At 45.2% G+C, this 20,967-nt stretch overlaps 1 protein-coding gene across 2 annotated transcripts in view; it reads right to left on the bottom strand.

Annotated features, from left to right (window-relative positions):
• Nucleotides 1-20,967, bottom strand: part of LOC135908198 (monocarboxylate transporter 14-like) — an 88,216-nt gene that overhangs the window by 34,928 nt on the left and 32,321 nt on the right. For both annotated transcript variants that reach the window (XM_065439951.1, XM_065439952.1), the window contains exon 3: nucleotides 17,485-17,577. In XM_065439951.1, coding sequence (XP_065296023.1) covers nucleotides 17,485-17,577 — 93 coding nt within the window. The remainder of the gene's footprint in view (nucleotides 1-17,484; nucleotides 17,578-20,967) is intronic.

Genomic DNA, 20,967 nt, shown 5'->3' with positions numbered 1-20,967 from the left:
TTTTTTTTCTTTTCGTGAGTACATTACGTGCATTCAAACAGTTTCTTCCGTATCAGTAATGAATAATATCGGCAAGTTTGCGGCAATAACATAGCCATGTCCACTTCGAGGGGACAGAAACAGATGGGCGCGCTTAGCTGCCTCTGACATAGGAACACATGGCGGCCATGTTGCGGAAACTGCGGCATTTGTCTTCACCACTATCCTAATATGGCACGTTTCCGCTAAGGGTGGGCGAATATCCTAGCTGCGTTACAAACGTTGGCGAATGAATAGGGTACACTTCTAACGTATCAGTGTAAACGTGGCTGCTATCATTGCCGCTCGCGATTTGTTGCGTGCCCACAAGTGCAGACGAGAAGAAATGAAAGGCGCCTTTTTTGTTGTTATTGTTGACCACAACCATTGCAAAGCCTACACATAATAAAGGCAAGTGTAGTTGTAGCTTTGTTTTTTTGTCATATAAGTGCGGAAAGTGATGGAAGGAATGAAATGGGGCATCTGCTTAAGAATGTTTGGTGCGTGCAGACTGCTTGGTTTGTCATGAAGAGTTGTTCGCATAGCTGTTGACAGATGGTAAGCGCGATCATTATTAGCTAGACTTGGCACATGACATATCGCTGCGGCAAGTTTGGGGTGCAATCTTACACGAGAAATAAAAAAAATCGAATTTTGACTTCAGAATTTAGGGGTGCGATCATTACGTGAGTGCGATCATTGTGCGAGTAAATACGGTATTAGGCTGTTTTTGGTTTTGCGCACTCAATGTTAAGGGATGCAAATGGTGACATACAACAGAATGCAAAAATGACTAATGAATGCAAGCAGGGCGTAGGGCTTTTTAGGCAGATGCGTGCGTGTGCTATTTATAGCGCTCCCCATGGTATGCCTGAAGGCATTTTCTAACACTTTGGTAGAAAACACTGACACCCAGTTATTGAGGGGAAATGCTCCTCAAAACAACTTTTTTATATATTTGTACTAGAAATTTGAATATACTGTCATTCATAAAGTGTTTTATTAGATTTGAATTGTCATTGATTTTTGTGTAGCTGCTGTTCTTTAGTTATGGTCCTACACAGTGGCAAAATATTCTTGTGGGCACTTTCCTGTGTATAAAATTTTCAGAAATAGCTTCATGCTGTATCTTATTTAGCTAGTTATATACTGCAAAGTGATGATACCCATCCAAACGGCTTGTACAATTACTGGAACTATGCAAAAAAATATTAGGCCACATTAAATAATTTTACAGATTGCAATTTAATTAGATATCAGCATTCTGCATATCTTGAAGAGTATGTATGCCAAATTTCGTTAGTATAGGATAATTATAAGTGCATAAGGTTATTCTCATGCTATTGTCAGAAAAAGTTTTTGAATTATATTCTAATTTTTTTTCACAATAGCATGAGATGTATGCAAGATTAATAGGCAGGCCTGTCTGCCTGCCTACTAATCTTGCATACTTCTAGTAACTTTACATGCTGTTTGAATAGATATTGGCACTTTGCAGTCTACAAAGAGCCGAGTTAGCTGCAGCACACTGCTTTTTGTGAAAATTTAATACACAAGAAAGTGCCCGCAAATATGACTATGCATTTTGCTGTTGTTTAGGGCATAACTCAAGAAGCAGCTAAACAAAAACCAATGGAATATATCAAATCTGCATGAAGAACTCTACAATTGGCTCTCTTTTCAAACCTCTAGTACAAATAATAAAAATATTTCGAGTAATATTCAATCAGCAAAATGTTCCCCTTGCTACAGTGACCTACAACATAGCGACGAAAGTTTAAGGGAAGTCCTCTTGTGAAAGCGACTCTGGGCTGTCTTCCCAAGGGCTTCTGTTAAAAACTGTGCATTTTCCTGCATTTGTCAGGAGAGCAATACAAGAATGTTTGTGAATGTGGAATTGGTATTGGCACACTAACAGAAAAAAAGACAGTTCTGTGAAATGTAGACTTGATTATAACTTTGTTCGACATTTACATTCCGACTGTATATATTTATTTCGTGTTTTGTACTGAGTGTTTCAGCGGTGACTGCCGCTAATTATTGAACATAACTGCTTCATGACAGTGGGACTAACAGAAATTTATAGCAGTGGCAGGCATTTGAATTACAGTACTCAATGACGTCTACTTTGTAAGAACTCAGACTAGCACCAGTTCTGAGATACACATACCCAAAAGGTAATGATCAAATAGATTTCTCTTTCACACAGAATTGTCCCACAAGGCTTACAGAACTCATTGTTTGTCATCTTGTACAAGCAGATTATGTGCCAGATGTAATTTATGCTCACTAATACATAAATCAGTCATGCAAGGTGTCTCACTTTAGGATGGAAGTTCGAACTTCTTTTAATCTTGCTTGTTTTTATTTTGTTTCCTTTGTGAGCATGAGTGAGTTGGTGACCTTGGCACATATTGTCAAAACTGTTTCTTCATCACTGGGAATCGCAAAATTTCATTTACACATGAAATTCCCAGTTACTGATATGGTAGGCTTCGAGCTTAATTCTCTTATTTTTCATATGTTTATCTACCAAGTAGTTTTATCGTTCATTGAAACATATCCATGCAATGCAGAGTGGGCACCCAAATTATAAATATCTGTTCTTGCTTTCTACCCTGCTCTGGTGTTTTCAAAACCTAGCATTGGTGCAATGGCCTGTCTGCACCTGCAGAAAAGTAGTGAAGTGGCTAAAGTTAAAGGTCAACAACATAATTAGGATACAAAGCAAAAATATAAGTTCGCAATTGTCCCCCATAACCATAGTTTTGCTTAGAATTAAAAAAAATGGACATCCTGCTGTGGCGTGAGAGTTGCTTTGGGCACCAAGGAGACTACATAGCACCTGTGCTAGTGTACAGAAAGCAAAAAAAAAATTACTCCAGATTGGAGCGGCAGTGGAAAGTTAAGCAGAGATGTTTTATTTCACGCACCATTAATGTGGCTTATCAACTGCTCCTGTTGTATGGGAACGCATACATTGGGAAGATAATCCTTTGCGCCATTGTTACCTTAGCGGGACACCAGAGAAAGGTAGAAATCGAGAACAGGTATTCACACTTGGTTGCACACAGTGTATTACCTGGAAGTGTTTCACTCTACAAAAGACTACTGTGATAGATAATCATAATGACAAAGACAAAAGAATTAAAAGAGGTATGTGTCAGTCATCCGTCCGTGACCTCCAGTGTTTATAGAAACACTTCTTTCTGTATATGTGCCAAGCTGTAGGGAGGCTTTACATAACTCAGTCATGCTTGCTTAGTTAAAGATTGGAATAAGGGAAATCACAAGAACATTGTATGAGTGATTTCTAAATGTGGCACCTAATGTAACTTATTCATGTATGGGCTGAGGATAGATTACAGCCAGTGCATAATGTGCTCTTACAGGATGACATGTGATGAGTAAAAGAAGCCTTCCTCACATCTTCCTCTTTGTTTCTTCTGGATCTTTGTGCACTATGTGTATTGTTACAGCTGCGTGCATGTAGCTGGGTATAGTTTGTTTATGTGTTCCGCTTCCTTCCTTGTCCTCATAATTCATGCGCCATCTTTGCCGTAACAAAATACAGCTACCTGTGCTACTTATTTTGTCAACGTGTTTGCATTATGGAAAGTTTTGTATTAGCGGTTATTTCTACCTGTGAAATTGTCTGTGTCAGCTATTATACTTAGTCCTGCAAAAGTATGTTTCTCAACATAAATAAGTGATCAGTATAAGTGTTGCTGTATTTATTTTTGTAATTTTGTCAGTTATGAAGTTTTTATACACTGTTGCATGTTGTATGACAGAATAAAATTGATAAACAACTTTTTAATGTGGTGTTTTTCAGATCAATTTTCATCTCACGCTAACATGCACAAATTGTGTGGGAAAAAGTGCCAACAAGAGTACCATAAGGTAAGACAGCTGTTTTTACTGTTAGATTGGATTATCAATTGCCAACCAGTTGTTTTTAACAAGCATAGTATGCTGCATAGATAATGTAATCTAAGTTGGAATGTTGTTTTTATTGCACTTCATTATATGGGTCTCCTTTGCACATAAGTGCAGCCTTTCTTATTTGTTATGTGTAGCTTACTTGCTTAGAATGTTAAGTCGTAAGTTTAGAACAGGGAAATAGGTTGAACTTATAAATCTTTTGACATATTACAGGAGACTAGTGCGGTGGTGAACTGAACTTCTACATGAGTTACATAATATTTTGGGGTCTCATCAAGGTTCTGAGTGGCATTGCAGTGTCATGCATATGCAGCTGCAGGCTACATATTTGATTTTGCCTTTGCTACATTTTGCTTGGTTGGCTATTGATTCCAGTTTAATAGTAATGAGAACTGTCTTGCTTTCAAAGTGATTCTGTGCTGACTGATACATTTGAATTTTCCAGAAGACAATAACAAAGATTGATGAAATATTAATTTTTTCTTGCTAGCCTGCCATGTGCTTTTTGGCACGTTTACTGTGGATTCTTTGTTATCCTATGTTGTCTTTTCACAGTAGTCTTCTCGAGAACTAGCCGTAGTCGTGTGTACTTACAGCAAGAGTTGTTGACACATTTTGAAAAGCGGCTCGACACTGCCATCCAAGAGTGAAACGACTTACATGGATCAGTTGCTTTACTTTATTTGCAAGAGACCGGCATAACGCACTAAGGGTAACGACACACACTGCTGCAGTCGTCTGACTCATCTAGAATTATTAACCGACTCCCTCAGCCCTAGTCTTGCAACCCTTTTGAGAGGGTATAGGCGACTACTACAACAGAGTATGCATGACTATTGTGTGCGGAGTCACGCAAACACCTTGTATGGAGCACAGATAGTCTTGGGACTCTCTGCCAAAAGAGAGTTCGGGTGTCTCCCACAAAGTGTGTCATATACGTGACGAGTCCAGACTCTTCGAAAAGAGTAAGGGATACTCTTTTTTTTCTTAGTGTGTAGTGCAATGCTGGGTAGACCCGCGGCGGAGGTGAAGCAGGTGTTAAACACTCCCTATACGTTAGCCTGTATCGTAGATTGCGCAGTACCGGGCCGACTGATACGAAGGTGCAGTTCGCCGTAAGGGAACCACATTCACAACTTCGTTGGTCATCCTTCTTCACAGAGTGCAAGGGCACTGAATGTTTGCCATATATTTAGAAAATTTTAGCGTTACCAAAATGAGAGGTAGTGACATGTCGTCGCCTTTGTGGTTGCCACTTTTTTTCGTCCAGCTTGTTCTCTAGAATTAATAAGCTAGCTTTATGGCCTCTCCACGGGATTCTCATGAGTCGGTATGACGATGATGATGAAATAATGACCTCGAAGGAAGTCGGGTAAAGCCACTGTGGTTGGCATTGTAGCGTGAATTCGGGTGTTCTCGGAACGACTACGGGTGCTTTATTCATTATACACGCCTGGAGCAGTGGCCGCTGCCGGCCTGCGAGAATGCCGGAGTTGGTGATCCACATCTACATTGAATCTCCGTGATCAAGTATGGCTTTTATTAGATAGTAAACTATGCAAGAACGAAGCATGCTCAGAAAATCTGCATCCACTACTGAGTGTTTTTCCGCTGTAAGACTTGCAACATCATTGTCATGGGCACTGCCCACAGTCGTGCTGAGCCTTCGGCGGATCCAAGAGAATGCCTGGAACCAGAGCATGTCAGGCTCGGGCGAATGGGATTACGCGATCTGCAGACCCACGCAAGCGCTTAGTAATGTCAGTAAGCGATCGCCCTGTTTTGGGTAGCGAACTGCCATACAGCTGAAGAGGCTCACTTGAACGACTGCCATCCTTCGCATTGTAAAGGCAAGGGCGTTATACTGTGCTTATTGCTAACATCGTTATTTGTGCGTCTAATCGCACAACTTCTACTGCAAAGTGTAGAGTCTGCCGTGGTGCGTCGTTTTTCAAAGAAGGCGGACGTTCAGTTGCTGCTAAGGAGATTTACATTAGGCGACAACCGCAGAATAAACAGAAAGGGAAATCAATTGACCAATCAGTTAGTCTATTGATAGATGTGCTATAACCATGGATTGCTCTTGACTGTAGCCAGACGACCATTTTCGGCATTCGTGGCAACAGCGGTGCATAATATAAATGTACATGAAGAATAGATGCATGAAGCGGTGAGAAAAAATAAAACAAGCCTGGAATGTGGGTTGAGTTTCCCCACTACATTTGAATTCCCGATTGAAGTGCAGTGACATTTACAACACAGCGAACTACTCGTTGCAGCAATGCAAAATGAACACAGCTGCTTTTTTACCAATTCGTGAAGGACACCGTTCCCCGCCACGTGTGCGGTTACAAGTGTATTCCCCCTCCAGATAGCTGTACATACAATGAATTCACCTTGTTAGCTTTGTCACGGAATACACAGACGTAATTTTCCCACAATAAGGAGCACAGTTTTTATTGACCTTAGGCATGTTGAGCATAACTCTTTAATGCAAATAAATGACCCGTACATCATTAACTGGTGAATTTACAGAGAGGCTGACGTACGCAGGAAAGGGGGCAGATGCACCATTGACCGGCTTGCGGTATTTAGCATGTTTTCTAAAGATAACGTATTTTAACCACTGCTATTTCAAGGCTCGGATATTATCTCCAGAAATAATCAAAAAACAAGCAGGAAAATAAATTACACTGCGCGCTTCTCGTTTCTGTCTTTGTTTGGAATTGAACCGTTTAGGAGAAAAGGTAACGCTTCACTGAAACGCAGAGTGTCTAGCCACCATGTAATCGCCCAAGTATTGCTCAGCAGCGAATACGACGAAGAGAAAGAATGGCCTGGAATAAATTGGCTAGTAGATTGAAAAAAAAGAAAGCTCTGGCAAAACTCATCGTACAATGCTTGTCGATGCTATTGCCACCTGTTGTAGGGGGCACAAGGAAAGCGGATAGGCCGGGAATGAGAAGAAGAAAGAAGTGCACGTGGTGCCCACCCCACTCCACAGCCAGGTCTCACCGACTTGTTTTTCAGGAGCCAGCTGCCCTCAATTAAATGTCCTCAGTTCGCATTCAAGACACGTACCAAAGTGGTGGAGGTGCGGGGTAGTTCTCACCCATGCCATGGACCCCTCCCGGGACCGGAACTACCAGCCCAGTGCCAATCGATATTATCGTCCATCGGGCCAGCCGCAGTATCTGGGGAGTTCCTCCGGAAGACAACACAGTGATCCAGACCACCTCAGCCCCTGTGAAAAAACGCAATGATGAACCGGTACACACTTCCTTTCCCACGGGCTACAAAGTCCTTCCATGTCGACTTGGTCAAAAACGTCGAAGACTGGGCGGCCAACTTGGAGCACGTGGTCGAATACAATGAATGAGACGAATGTTTACATTTGCCTGACGTCGTGGCCTGCGTTCTTCCATCGGCGTCTGGACACCTGCACTATATCTGATAGCCGCGAACAAGCAGAACGATCAATCCAGGCTTAGCAGTGAAATCAGTCCAGCTTAGCGGTGAAAGTGTCACCACTTTCGCTGAAGATATGACGTGCCTCTTCAGACGAGCAGACTCAGAAATGACCGAGCACAAGAACTTGCGACACCTCATGTGAAGTGTGAGGGAGCAGTTCTTCGCTGGTCTTGCGCAGAGCTCTCCGAAGACTGTCGCTGAATTTCTGTGCGAGGCAGTCAATATGGAGAGGATTGATCAAAGTTCTACGAGTTGCAAGTGAACACTACATCCACTACCAACATCTTCACGGTCATCGGAAGCAACAATGGCAACCATCAAAAAGTCACCTGCACAATTGTGCGCGAAGAGGTGCAGTAGGTTTAGGTCATGTCAAAAACAGCGGTGATCTCCATTGCTATTGTTATAAAAGGTTAATCCCACCAAGCGTTCTGTTCCACCTTTGCTTTTGATAACACCGTGCCGCCACCAACTGAAAACCGCTGTGCGACCTACGCACATGCCTGGAGACACCCTGCTTTATCGCTCCCGCTGTTTCTTCAAGCCACTCATGCTGTAGCATTTCCACCATCATAACCGGTACAGTGCATCGAAAAACGACAAGCGCCTCCAGCGTTTCTTTATGTCCCTCCTCTGGTTATGCTTCATTCGGAGCAACCGGTGCATAACCCCGACGATCGACGCCTGTCCCCTCAGCTACAGGATGTTTGGAATACACTAGACCGCCGCCCTCTGTGTTTCCGCTGGTGCGAGGGAGATGATTTTTACCGTCAGTGCCTAAACCAACACCTCGGGTTGCGGGGATTTTCCGCATACTGGCTGGCACCGAAAATTGACCAAAAACCGCTGGACATTGAAGACTATCTGGCTCAACAGCTCATGTCATAGCCTTCCAGGCCATAGTCACGGTAATGGTGGTCAAGGCGATCTTCACCGCCGCCCGAGCGATATTCGATATCTTCTCTCGCGCTTCTTTCCGGACATGCTGCGCCATCTAATGACACTGCCGAGAAGTTCGCGCGTTGCTTCCGAGACGAGAAGCGTGGCGCACTGGTGTCTGCGAATGCTGAGAATCGCTTTGTCGCTTGCCGCACACTCAGTGGCATGTATATGGTTACCAAAAAGGGCGATAGCTTCAAAATAAGAGCATCATATACCCAGTACATTCATGGCGCAGTGTGCTAAAGCGATGGTCTGAAAGACGTTCATTGAAAAGCCGCACACTCCCGCTGCATTTATGACATAGCATGCTAAAGCGTAGGGTTGCTGTCGTCCTGCCAATAGCCTTCCCCAAATGCTAAAAAACATTTCGAGCTAAACACCCCTCCCCCCTTCTTTTCACCTGCCTGTCACGCGACGCCACGAAAACGGCGGTAGTGCCCGATCTGATATTATTTGTGGACGCTGATTATGCATGATTAGACCGAATGAAACAAAAATAATTTCTCATTCGACACTTTTTTCGTCATTAGAAAAAAAGGCGTCGTTTGGCCAATTGGTATTGGTCAAACGTTTTCAGGCTGCGCCCACTCCACCTGTCTGTCACGCTACGTCACGAAACTGCAAGAACTCGCTGCATCAAGGTGACATGACCACGTTAAAGGCACATTAGTATGTCGTACAAAAGTTAACTTTTTTCTAAAGAGCCGGAGACTGCCTCATTCCGAAAGGAATAGAATATGGCTGTCCGCTGATCCCTTTTGCACTGGCTACTCAGAGCTGCCGGGGAGCATGGATTTATTTGCGTATAATAAAAAGAATGTTGCGTTACAGTATAGCGTTCTTGACACGTTTCGACTCTATACGACATCAATCTGCCAACTCTCCTTTGCTGAGGATCCGTTTTAGCGGCATTTTTAAACTTCCGCTGCACGCCGCCGCGATTTTCGACCAGCCACCGCAAACTAAGTAAGGGGAAGCGGGCCAATCGCAGACGCCGGAACCACCCTCCTCATCTGGTTGTCTACTTTCATTGCGCTGGCTGAGCCCCATCGAAACGTTCTCTACTTGAGCGTGCTCTACGCCTGTACTCGGCCTATTCGGCCATAGGCTCAATGTAGCCTATGCTATTCGCCTTAAAAGGAAAAGAAAGTGACATCCTGCTAATCAGAAGGGTGCTTGATTCGGCTTTTCAAACAGCGCTGCGTGTTACCACCCGATGCTTGCGTCGGTCGTTAGGTAAATTTGACGTTATGAGACTGGAACAAAATAGATTGGAATAGTTTTACGTTATAGGGTCCTTAGATTGGGCTCAGCACCGGAGAAATGTAAAGAACCTTTTTGTCGTTCTAGAGTAGTACATTTCAGCGGCGCATACATAGTTACACGAGATGGCGTCAAAGACGTCCATCAAATATTGGCACACACCTATGGGCACATACGCAGTGACCCAAGTTCCTACCAAAAAGGTTCATTGAACACCAGCACAGACCATGTGGCAACTACCCAGTGCTCCAAGTCGGCGTCAAAGGGTTTCTTCGAATAGCCTCACTCACTCAGTCCCGTGTCTACAGCCACCCATATTGGCGTGAAAGAGGCTCGTCGACGCGCGGTACGTATGTACACATTGCCACATTCAGTTACCCAAGTTGGCCGGATGGTTCGCACGAACCCTATTTTCTCAGCACACTTGTTTGATGCGCTAACCATTCGACCATGGACTACTAAGTAACCTAGGTAGGTGGGAAAACAGGTTACATACATACATGCATTGTTCATTCCTGGACTTGCATGTATGCATGGACATGCAATTTAGATTACATGCTCTTCCGGTGTCCCTCGTTACGAGAGGATAAGGATATCACTGAACAAAAGTGTAACTCGGCAATTAAGAGCTCGAAGTATCATCGTCAGCCTTGCAACGTCCAGAGAGTCTGCGATGCGGTGGTTCGGTTAGGCCTAACTCTCTCCACGTGGGAGCAGCCTGCGGTGTCGCCCTAAGAGGCGGCGCTTCTGAGGATCATTTTAATAAAGTTCTTCTTGTCTGTACCCGTACAAAAATAGATACAAAAATATATATATGCATACATAGCCCCCGGGAAGTGCGTAAATTGCCCTATAGTGATATTGGCGCATTAAAATCCCACCTCACGGTTATGCATTATGATGGTTATGCAGTTACCATAGAATCAATTTAGCGACACAACGTTTTGCTATCGCCGAAAGGAGTTGTGTATGAGACGTGGACTTCAACAGGATTCCTATTTATCGCTTTCCGAAGAAAACTCGGCGGCATCTAGCACCACCACCACGAAGCCTCGTGGTTGCCTCTGAATTGCATGGCGCGCTGGTGGGTGTGAACGCTCGGAAAGGGGTCATGCGGCCACTGCGCTACTCTTTCGCGGTTCTTTCTGGACGCGCCTCGGCACAGGGTCGCGCTGCTGGGAAGTCTGTGCATAGCCTCCTCAAAGAGAAGCGTGTGATGGTCGAGCCTACGAACACTGAGAATTGTGCCCTCGCTTGCTGGACACTCAGTGGCACATACTCAGTGACCCATATTGCCGAGAGGTTCATTGAAGAGCGGCACATACCGATTCAACCTATGGTGCAGCACGCTAAAGCGTTTGTATGAAACGCGTTCATTGAAAAACGGCAAATATCCAGTGCATTTGTGGCGCAGCCTACTAATCCGTGGGCATGCTGTCTTTGAGTGCCCTTTGAAACGTGGTTTTGACCACACACATCATCAGAAAAATCTAAGACATTTCGTTTTTGTAGAGCGGCACATACCCAATAGCCCAAATCGGCTTCAGGTTCATTGAAGAAAAAAGCACAGACAAAGTGGAACATACCCAGTTCTCGAAGTGGGTGTCAGAAAATTTTATTGAACAGCGGCACATATCGAGTTCGGCATACCCAGTGACCAGAGTTCCTCCGACGGCTGCTTTCGAACTCTGTTCCTTCGGCACATCCGTGCTATGCGCTACACATTATATTATGGACTACCATCTCCCAATTACTCTGTATGAATGGAAGACGCTTAGAGGCATAAACAGATAGATTGGTAGGCAGATAGATCGGTGGATAGTCCGTCTCTGGAAAGTGTGTGGAGTGCCGTAAAAATGCTAATCCTATTAAGAGAAGTTCAGAACTTTAGCTTTTTGATGTGAAATAAGGCTAAGGGATCATAATCCACTTTATAGTGAAGGAGCTATGTGGTGGAGCTATTCAGCGTTCATCGTTCTACGGATTAGCAGTGAAGCTGTCATGCGCGCAAGCATAAATCCTAAAGCTTGAACTCAAAACACGTAAGCACCATCTTTTGATAATGTTCGCTGTGATTATGGTGATTTTTATTAGGGATGGCTCGAACGCCTGGTATACTTGTAATAAAAATATAGATGGCGTATTGACGCAAAAGTCACCGAAGTGTCTTGTAGAATTTTTATTTTTATTGTTTTTTAGCTTTCACCATATAGCCACTTCTACTTCAAGCGAACGCATACGAACAGTGCATGGCCCTCCCAAACCATCAGACCCAAGCATATTAGTTCTACGAAAATTTGTCGCCTAAATATTTGTCACTAAAGTTCACAAGTACATCTGACGGGCAGCTTACCCTCGAAACGCCCTTCACAATTTCAATGCTTGCGTTTACGTTCGCTTATCACTTATACCCTCTATTTGCAATATTATTTCTTTGTGGCGTGGCTTAGTAGCTATGACAGCCTGATACCGAGGACGAGGCCGCGAGTTGCGGGTTGTCTTGGCGGCCGCGAAGACCACATTTCGATGGGCGAATTGTAAACAGCACTTTGGTTCATTGCTACATGTATAGGTTAGCTTAACAATTTCTACGGGGTCGACATCTCACAAGGAGCCCTTCACTGCAGAGTTTTTTCTAGCCCCGTAGAGCAGTTGCTTTCGGACATCAGAATTATAGTAACCTATCATGATTCTATATGAACTTAATCACGAACTCATTGAACTTTTTTTCATAGTCACAACAAAGATGAACCACTTGCACGAGCACAGCTACAATGCCAACAACGAAATTTGACCAAGTGGGTTCCTTGCTATGCATTGCAAAACTTGTGGATGCAAACAAGTTTTTAAAGAATGCGTGATCATAGAACGAAGTCGCAAAAATGCCGTGGTTGCTCAGTGGCTATGGTGTTGGGCTGCTGAGCACGAGGTCGCGGGATCGAATCCCGTCCACGGCGGCCGCATTTCGATGGGGGCGAAATGCGAAAACACCCGTGTGCTTAGATTTAGGTGCACGTTAAAGAACCCCAGGTGGTCAAAATTTCCGGAGTCCTCCACTACGGCGTGCCTCATAATCAGAAAGTGGTTTTGGCACGTAAAACCCCAAATATTATTAAGTCGCAATCAACTAACGCGCGAGATTATTGAGGATGACACAATAAATTACCGAATCCGGTAAAGTGTACGTGAATACGCACTCCTTATCTTTATCAGGCAGGGAACGTGATTTTCTAAGACGATCGGCACGTGTTCAGTGAACTGCACTCGTGTGTTTCTTGTAAGGTTGTCGTTTTGATTGTTTCGTCACGTGCGCTGTGAGCGGCCATGTAATGCGCAATAGGGCCATGAAATAAAAGCAGGTGGAATTTAGCGCTCATCCTGTCACCTATCCCTTCATACTGACACCAAGTTGCGCCAAAGCGAGCCACCACATACGTGGACATCGAATATGCACCAACTCGGCCATTCAGCAATAGTTGTTAACATTCAGCAGCACTAGAATAAACACTAGTTGAGAACTTGCTGGGGACTGTACCGGCCGGGTTGTTATTTACAAGCTATCTGAGCGATATCAGGGAAACCGAAGCACCCCGTGCTATGTGGAAGTCGGCTTCGTCACCTGTAATGCAGGTTGAATGATGGTAACGTTGTGAGGAAAAATACAACGCAGCAACATTTACAAAGGCGCTTATTTTCGCCTTGTGAAAGCAGCCCACTCCTCTCTACCTTGGAAAATGGTAATGTCCGCACCAGTTCGCTTGATATGAGTTATTCGGTCGTGCGCGTGAACGTGTTCCAGGCCATGCCATCGAACAAATCCCATTTGCCTACTGCAAACCTACTTATTTTCGCAAGCGCGTAATTCTGTTGGCCCCAAGCCTTTTACCATCCTTGAAATGCGCTTCCCTATTTAAACTCAAAAATCGCACATGTATCGCTGTAAACATGCAAACTCAAACGCGCACATTTCCCTACCTTGCTTACAGTGTAGCCGCGCAGAAAGACGATGTATAAAAAGAGGTCTCGTATTATTGCAGCATTCGTCGCGATGAGGCTTACACCGAGACAAGGTTCGTTCGCATTTGTTCTATGTACTGAGAACGCGAAGTGTGCAAACAAACAGCCAGCTAATGTACCCTGGTTCAACATGCGTTGTTCTAAGCGCGTTACTTCATAAAACACAAAAAATATGACTGCGTTATCTACAAGGAAATAACCTGCCGTGGTGACCAGATAATCTTAAACAGTGCACTCGAAAATATAACACAATCGTGTCAAACGCGGCAGATGGAGATTAACACAGAAAAAACAGTTTGTATGACAGTGACGAAGAAAAGAGCGCCCATGAACCACCCGTATTATTTACAAGCACAGATGTTAAAGAAAGTAGAAGAGTATAAACACATAGGTGTCATCATTTCATCAGATCTGAAATGGTACAGTCAGGTAACATATACTGGTAATACATCACTGGCAGTTCTATACTCGGTAAAACGCTCGCTTAGATCCGCATCAATAGATACTAAATGCTTACCATACCTGTCACTAGTTCGCTCTATACTGGATTATGGAATAGTATGTTGGTTTCCCTTCCGTAAACAGTACATAGCAAAATTGGAGAGCGTACAAAGGAAAGCGATTAGATTTATTTTCAATAAGTATCGCCGTCTTGACTCCCCCACAGAACTATTAGGGCAAGCTGAACTTCCCACTATACAAACTCGAGCTCGACTACTTCGTCTTAAATTTTGTTTCCTTCTTAATAGCAGTATGAAAGTCAATGCGAGTGACTACTTGCTATGGACAGATAAACGTAGTTCTCGAAGAAAACACACCAAGCACTTAACAGAATACATATTTCACAAAGACATATTCAGGTACTCATTTTCCCACATGCAATCCGTGAATGGAACATGTTGCCTGATGACGTTGTCACTTGCACATCGCTCGAAACTTTTACCGCCAAATTATCAAACAATGCTCTGTAGCTACGACCTGCACATAGGTGAGCTGCGTCGTACAATGGCATTAAAATTCACCTCTCAGTGTCTTGTATTCTGCCCTGATATAAATCCTGAAGTCGGGTCATTCATAATCTAGAGAACCGCGATTACCTCTAAAATTTTCGTACAATGAACATACCTTCCGGCAATTATGAGTACATGAGCTTGACATTAGGAGGTAAACTTTTCCGAGCAGACATACAAGCTCGCTCGTTAATAGCGGTAGGCACTCCTTCAAAAATCATAGCGAAGTGCGTCGTAAATCTCAACCCTAATTATCGGTGCGAGGGCTGGAAATAATGCAACCTTTACCCAATTATTATCCTTATTATCGTTTATACGCGCTCTGTGTGCGTCATCAACGAAATCCGCTTGTCCTTTTCGTTGGCTGGTAAAAAAAATATCGAATAGAGCGAAAGCTATCCACAATTGGATTGGGCCACCTCCCTGCCTCCATCACTGCCATTTTTGACGCCACAAACTTCAAGAATATTGTTAACGAATTTGTTTTTAATATTCACCCCTCCTCTCTGTAATACCACGGGACCTTGAGAGTATGACAATAAATAAATAGACAATATTATACGAGCCCAGAATGAGCACCGTACATAGCATGTTTTCTAACGAAGCAAGAGTTATGGTCATTAGAGCACAAAGAAATTCTTATTATTCAGACGCAAGATCAGCCTGGCCATTAAGAAAGGACGGGAAGAGAGGCGAAAAAGGCTGAGTAAGCAGAACAACAGAAAAAGGAGGAAATGCACATGGATGCTAGACATGGCACATAATATGTAGCATGTAAGGACTTCAAGTCGTGAATTAAATGAACTCGTGTAGTATATAGTCTGTTGTTTGTTAACGTATCGTACTGTGTTTGTTGTGCGTCTTCAATGATCCTATATATCGTTTTCTTTTATGCTTGTACCCCATCAAGACTTTTCATTACTCAAAAGTACTTTGCGTCGTGTTTGTCACCGTGACATCTTGGCACTGAGCAAGTAAGCTGAATGGTGTGAGATGTACTTGCGCATACGGAAGAAATAAGTGCAGCAGGACAAGTTGCTATTTCCTTACTTTCGTGAAAATCTAGCATGTCCGACGGTGTGTTACGTTACGTTAATCAGGCGAACAAATTTGTCTTTGTCACATCACGATATTAAAGACGATCGAAAGGCAAGAATCCCTTACCGTGGCAGTGCCCAGATGGAATCAGAGTGCGGTGTCGGCGTTCCTGCGCAGGTTTTCCTGTTGGCAGCTGCGGCGCGTTCATCTACCCAAGTTATTTTTATGGTACGTTCCACGTTTGAAAAGCCGTGTGTCACATAACCACTGAATGAACATTTATACCGGCACATATCTCAAATGAGCGACAAAGTTGACGTCAGCTGAACAGTAAACTGTAGATGCTATATGAAAAAGAAAACTGCCGCATTAGGTGCAAAAAACATACGAATACCCTACGACCCTCAGAAACTGGAACTCTGTAATGTGTGCAATTACTGACGTTTGGTTACTCTAAGGAATATGTTCGATTTGAATGGTTGTAGAAAAAAAAAACATTCGGCGCTGTTATACACATCGATACACCAAAGGAAGTGACAGGACGTATTTTAATGATTCTTTTAAACTGGTAGTGCAACTCTCCAAACAGTGTCGCAAAATCGCACATCTCGCACTTAGTCAGGTTGGCAGGAATTCAAGCTATGCCAAGTATATGGGCTAAATAATGAACAATAAGTAATTCGGACCTCGTGAGATATAGAGGTGACCTTATAAACAATTGTTTGAGAGGGAGTGAAAATTGTAAGATAGTGGTTGTGGGAATGTGCTTTCTATTATCTTTGAGTGTCACTGGCGTTTCACCTAATGCTTTAATGAAAGGCAGACATAGCGAGCTTGTACAGGTGCAGCTGGACAACCTTACTACGAGGGCGAATCAGAAAGTGTACGCCCCTATTTTTTTGCCACACTGCGGCTGTGAATGCGACGTCAACGTATACATTCTCAGCGCTGGACCTTTCCTGGACCAGCCGGCCTTATCTGCCGATAGCTCCGCGGCACGGGGCTGCTGTCAGTTTTTGATAATAGCGGTTGTGCTTCACGCGTCTCCGGCGTACGTGCAGCGAAGTGCGATTCCTTTTCTGTGGAGCAAGGGACGAACGCCCATCAAAATCCACCGGGAAATGCAGTCCACGTATGCGGAAAGGCATATGGCGTTGAGAAGTGTGAGGTGGTGGTTTTGTGAGCTCGCGAAAAGCCGTGAAGACTTGCATATTAATGAGGGTTCGGGGAGGCAACGTGCGTCACTGACTGACGACAGGGGCATCTCAAATTTAGTGCTACAATGGCACGAATGTATGAACTGTTGTGGGGACTATATGAAAAAGAAATATTTAAAGGTACGTAGAATAGTACGTATGTTTGCCATTACATGTGTGTACCTCATTTTGGCAATAATAAATAGGGGAAAAGACTTTCTGATTCGTCCTCGCACATTGCACAGTTCACGATTGGCAGGTTCTCTCAGTTCTGCCGCACCAGAATCCGCCTAGCAAGCCGCCTGGCGGTACGGCAAGGAGATCATAGCACGTGGTACAGATGTGTGGGACGTCACTATCGTTGGCAACTAATATCTACGCCATGAATTTACAAAGAGCTCTCCAAGAAAATTTCGCTTCTAATGGTCAGTAATGGTAGGTACAGGTATGCGCATTGTGCAGTGGGACGCGACCACTGCGAGGTCATGCGCCAGCTGCCTGTAGCGGCGTAGTATGCTCAGCGCGTCGTTTGCATGCGTTTGTTTTCTCCGTTCTGTGCAGTTGATCCCGGGAAATGCGCTCACCGTTTGTGATCCACATTTAAGGTGAACGTCCCTGTGCATCCTCGTCTAATTTTTTCCCGCTGCTCGCTTGTGGCTGCTATCTTGCGTATGTGGCTGTACAGGGAAAAAAATGCAACACAACACTGCTTTTAATGGACACCGAAGCAGGTGGTGGTGGCAGATAATGCACTTTAAGCACGCAAGCACGCACGTTAACTCCAACGCCAATACGTCACGGTCGTAATGGCGTGGTCGTCATTTCGTCACTTGCCATTACGTCGCCTTCAGCATAGTTACTTGTTTGTTTATTTATTTAGCATCAAATGCTTTGAGCTTCCGTTGTCGGCAACCGTTAAGTGACCTTGAGCCTATAGCCAGAGCCGTTATCCGGGCACTCAACCGATAACATCCGGGCAAGTTGAGAAGAAAACTTATTGACCCGTAGGCACGCATGCAGCTGTGGTATAAACGGAAAGTACAATCTAACCCATTGCCCGCGTGATACATGATACTTGTTATGAACCGAACAGATGAGCAAATCAAATAGTATTTAGAGACTGCTTGACAGTGGCTTCGCCACATACACAGAAAAAAGAAAAGAAACGTCATTACAGCGTACATAGAGAATCATTATTGTCAGCCTCAAAATCATTAATGGCACCCGGGGCACGCATACAGCAAGCATAATTTGCGCATCATTGTGGCTCTAGGAAGACTTTGCCTCAGGAGACGTTTAGGCACCGCGTAGACCTTTTGCGAAGAAACTCGACTTCACAGAGTTTGAACAACTGTTCTTCAAGATAACCCCATAGTACCACCCGTAGTTGGCGCATTCTGTGGTACATTGCTCTATTTGACTGCCTAAATCGTTCTGCAATGTTGCGGAAGCACCACTAATAGAGAAAGAAAATAATGCAGAGGAAGGCAGGATGGTTAACCAGAGGCAGTTCCGGTTGGCTACCCTGCGCAGGGGGATAAAAAGAGAAACTGAGTGGAAGGGGGAGATAGAACGAAAGGGAGACAAGCACGAACAAAGCGCGTACGCTACAGAGCGGTAGGGGGTGGCGTTCTTAAAGTCGGTCGTGAAGCCCCGTAGACCGCAAGAACCTTAATAGCGCGAGTAAGGCCTTCAACGCGGATGTTCTAAGTACCACTAAACGTAACTATCGCTGTAGTGGACGAGACTCGCAAAACAATCTAGCCGCTGTGGTGGCCGCAGGATGGATATTGCAAACATTCTTGCAACTAGCGTCCAGAACGTGCGTGCTACCGCGCACTCCTTTACTACTTGCGTGTTCGTCTCTCTTTGTGCGCAATGTATGCATTTATAATTCGCTGCCATATCCCAGCGTTGAAGCTTGTCTCTTGCATGTAGCATTCGCAGCGCTCGTCCTGTGTCCTCCCTTGTCCGTGTTTTTAAGGCCCTGTTTTAAATATGAATGATCCGTACCAACTAGCTCGCACCAAAACCCTTCTGAATATTCCAGTGATATTGCCAATGAAAGTCGTTCACTTGAGAGGGCAAATCAGGTGAAAGCACGGCTGTCCGTGTTTGCGTAGTAGCTGTACCTGGAGGTACAGCTGTCTCGCACAACATTTCGTAAAGCCTGGAACCTGGTGCCGTACGCGACTTTGTAATTCATAGTTTTACAAGCTGGCTTTGCAAGCGCACAACGGCCGTATTCTGCTGTGCTGGTGTTACCGCTGTCGTAAGCAAGTCGCCCGTATTCAGCGGTATAAGCATTGGACGCTGATGGGAGAGCCAATAAAGGAGCAGTGGCCGACCTGGGTACTCGTCGTCATCAAGTAGGCCACACGTACTCTTGTCACATGTGCACATGCACAGCAGACTACTAAATGTAAATAATTTTACGATATCATCGAGCGATGCCCAAGAGACGAGCCGCCGCGAGAACGACGAAGTGGGTCGGTGCCCTTGGCACGACCCAGTGTCAGCCTGGCTACCTGGCTCCAGTGTAAACAGCGTGTAAATAGCATATTTCGTGTGTGTCTTTCCACACGTAACATCTCTCGTGGAGGTCAGCGATCCCCGTCCTCACCACGGAATTCCGAAGTGGTCGGCACACCGAGCTTGTCACCATGCCTCCCGGTGACGAGCCCGCCTCTGCAACGGCTTCGGCTTGTCCGACTGCTCCAATCGTCACGGTTGCCCCACATCATGACCCAGGATGTGTTCTCTGGCCTGGAGGGACAGGATGTCGATGACTGGATGAAGCTCTATGAATACGCCAGTGCTAATAACATGTGGGACCCAACGATTATGCTCGCCAGTGTCATCTTTTATCTCGGCGGCACCCCACGCGTGTGGCACCAAATGCATGACGAAGAAATAACCAGTTGCGACAGTTTTAAAGAAAAGCAACGAGAACTGTTCGGCGACCCCATTGGGCGCAAGGCTGCCGCGAGAAAGGCTCTTGCGTCTCGTGTTCAGTAATCTACAGAGCGATACGTTGCCTACATCCTCGACGTCTTGGCTCTATGCCGTAAAGCTGACGACTATATGTCCGAAGCAGATAAAGTGGCACATGTGCTAAAAGGCATCGCCGACGACGCTTTCGATTCGCTTGTTTTCGGCAACGTCTCGACTATCGATGCCATTATAAAATAATGCGTTGCCTTGAGCAGGCAAAGAGCCGCCGTATCTCACACAACATTGCACGGCTACCGAACACTGCTGCTACGTCGACATGTGAGGGTCGACCGCGTCAGACCACCTCCTGTGACGACGTCACCCGTTTTGTTTGTCGCGAACTCGAGGCCGCCTGTTCGCCAGCCTTCTCCACGACCGCTCGCGATCCGCCTGCAACCTCCATTGCGATGATTCAAGCCGTCGTCAGACAGGAATTTGAAAACATGGGTCTGAACACCCTGTGTTCCACGTCTCGACCCAGCGTTCCCGAGTTATCTAGCGGCCCTCCTCGTCCCCGGCAGTCCTTTCCTGCCACATCTCGCCGCAACCCGTCCGAATGGCGTGCCTCTGATGACAAGCCGATCTGCTTCCACTGCTGTCACATCGGCCACGTCTCCCGTCACTGCCGCAACCGATGGCCACCACCTCCTCGGACATACGCCGCCACTTATCTCCGCACCTTTGGACCTTCTGCACCCAATGCCACCCGCCATGCCCCTGCTCCGAACTTTCGCTACAGCCGCTCGCCCTCACCTCGACGCCACCAGTCTCGTTTGCCCCAACCCCGCCACTTCTCTTCGCCGCCTATCGCCTCCCGGACCCAGCCGGAAAACTAGGCACTGCAGCTTCTGGAGGTGAAGCTGCTTTGTGGACACTGCCCTCAAGTCCTCTGCTCACGTTACCTACAAACCGAAACCTTCTGGACGTTGACGGCTATCCTATCACGGCATTCATCGATACAGGAGCACATCTTTCTATTATGAGTGCTGCCTTCCAACGACAACTGAACAAGCTCCTCACCCCAGCGTCGGCACGCGTCGTCCGCGTTGCAGATGGCGGTACTGTGCCTATCA

The sequence above is a fragment of the Dermacentor albipictus genome, chromosome 2 (genome assembly GCF_038994185.2).
Source record: "Dermacentor albipictus isolate Rhodes 1998 colony chromosome 2, USDA_Dalb.pri_finalv2, whole genome shotgun sequence".
Taxonomy (NCBI): domain Eukaryota; kingdom Metazoa; phylum Arthropoda; class Arachnida; order Ixodida; family Ixodidae; genus Dermacentor; species Dermacentor albipictus.
This window is presented reverse-complemented; position numbering and strand designations above follow the sequence as displayed.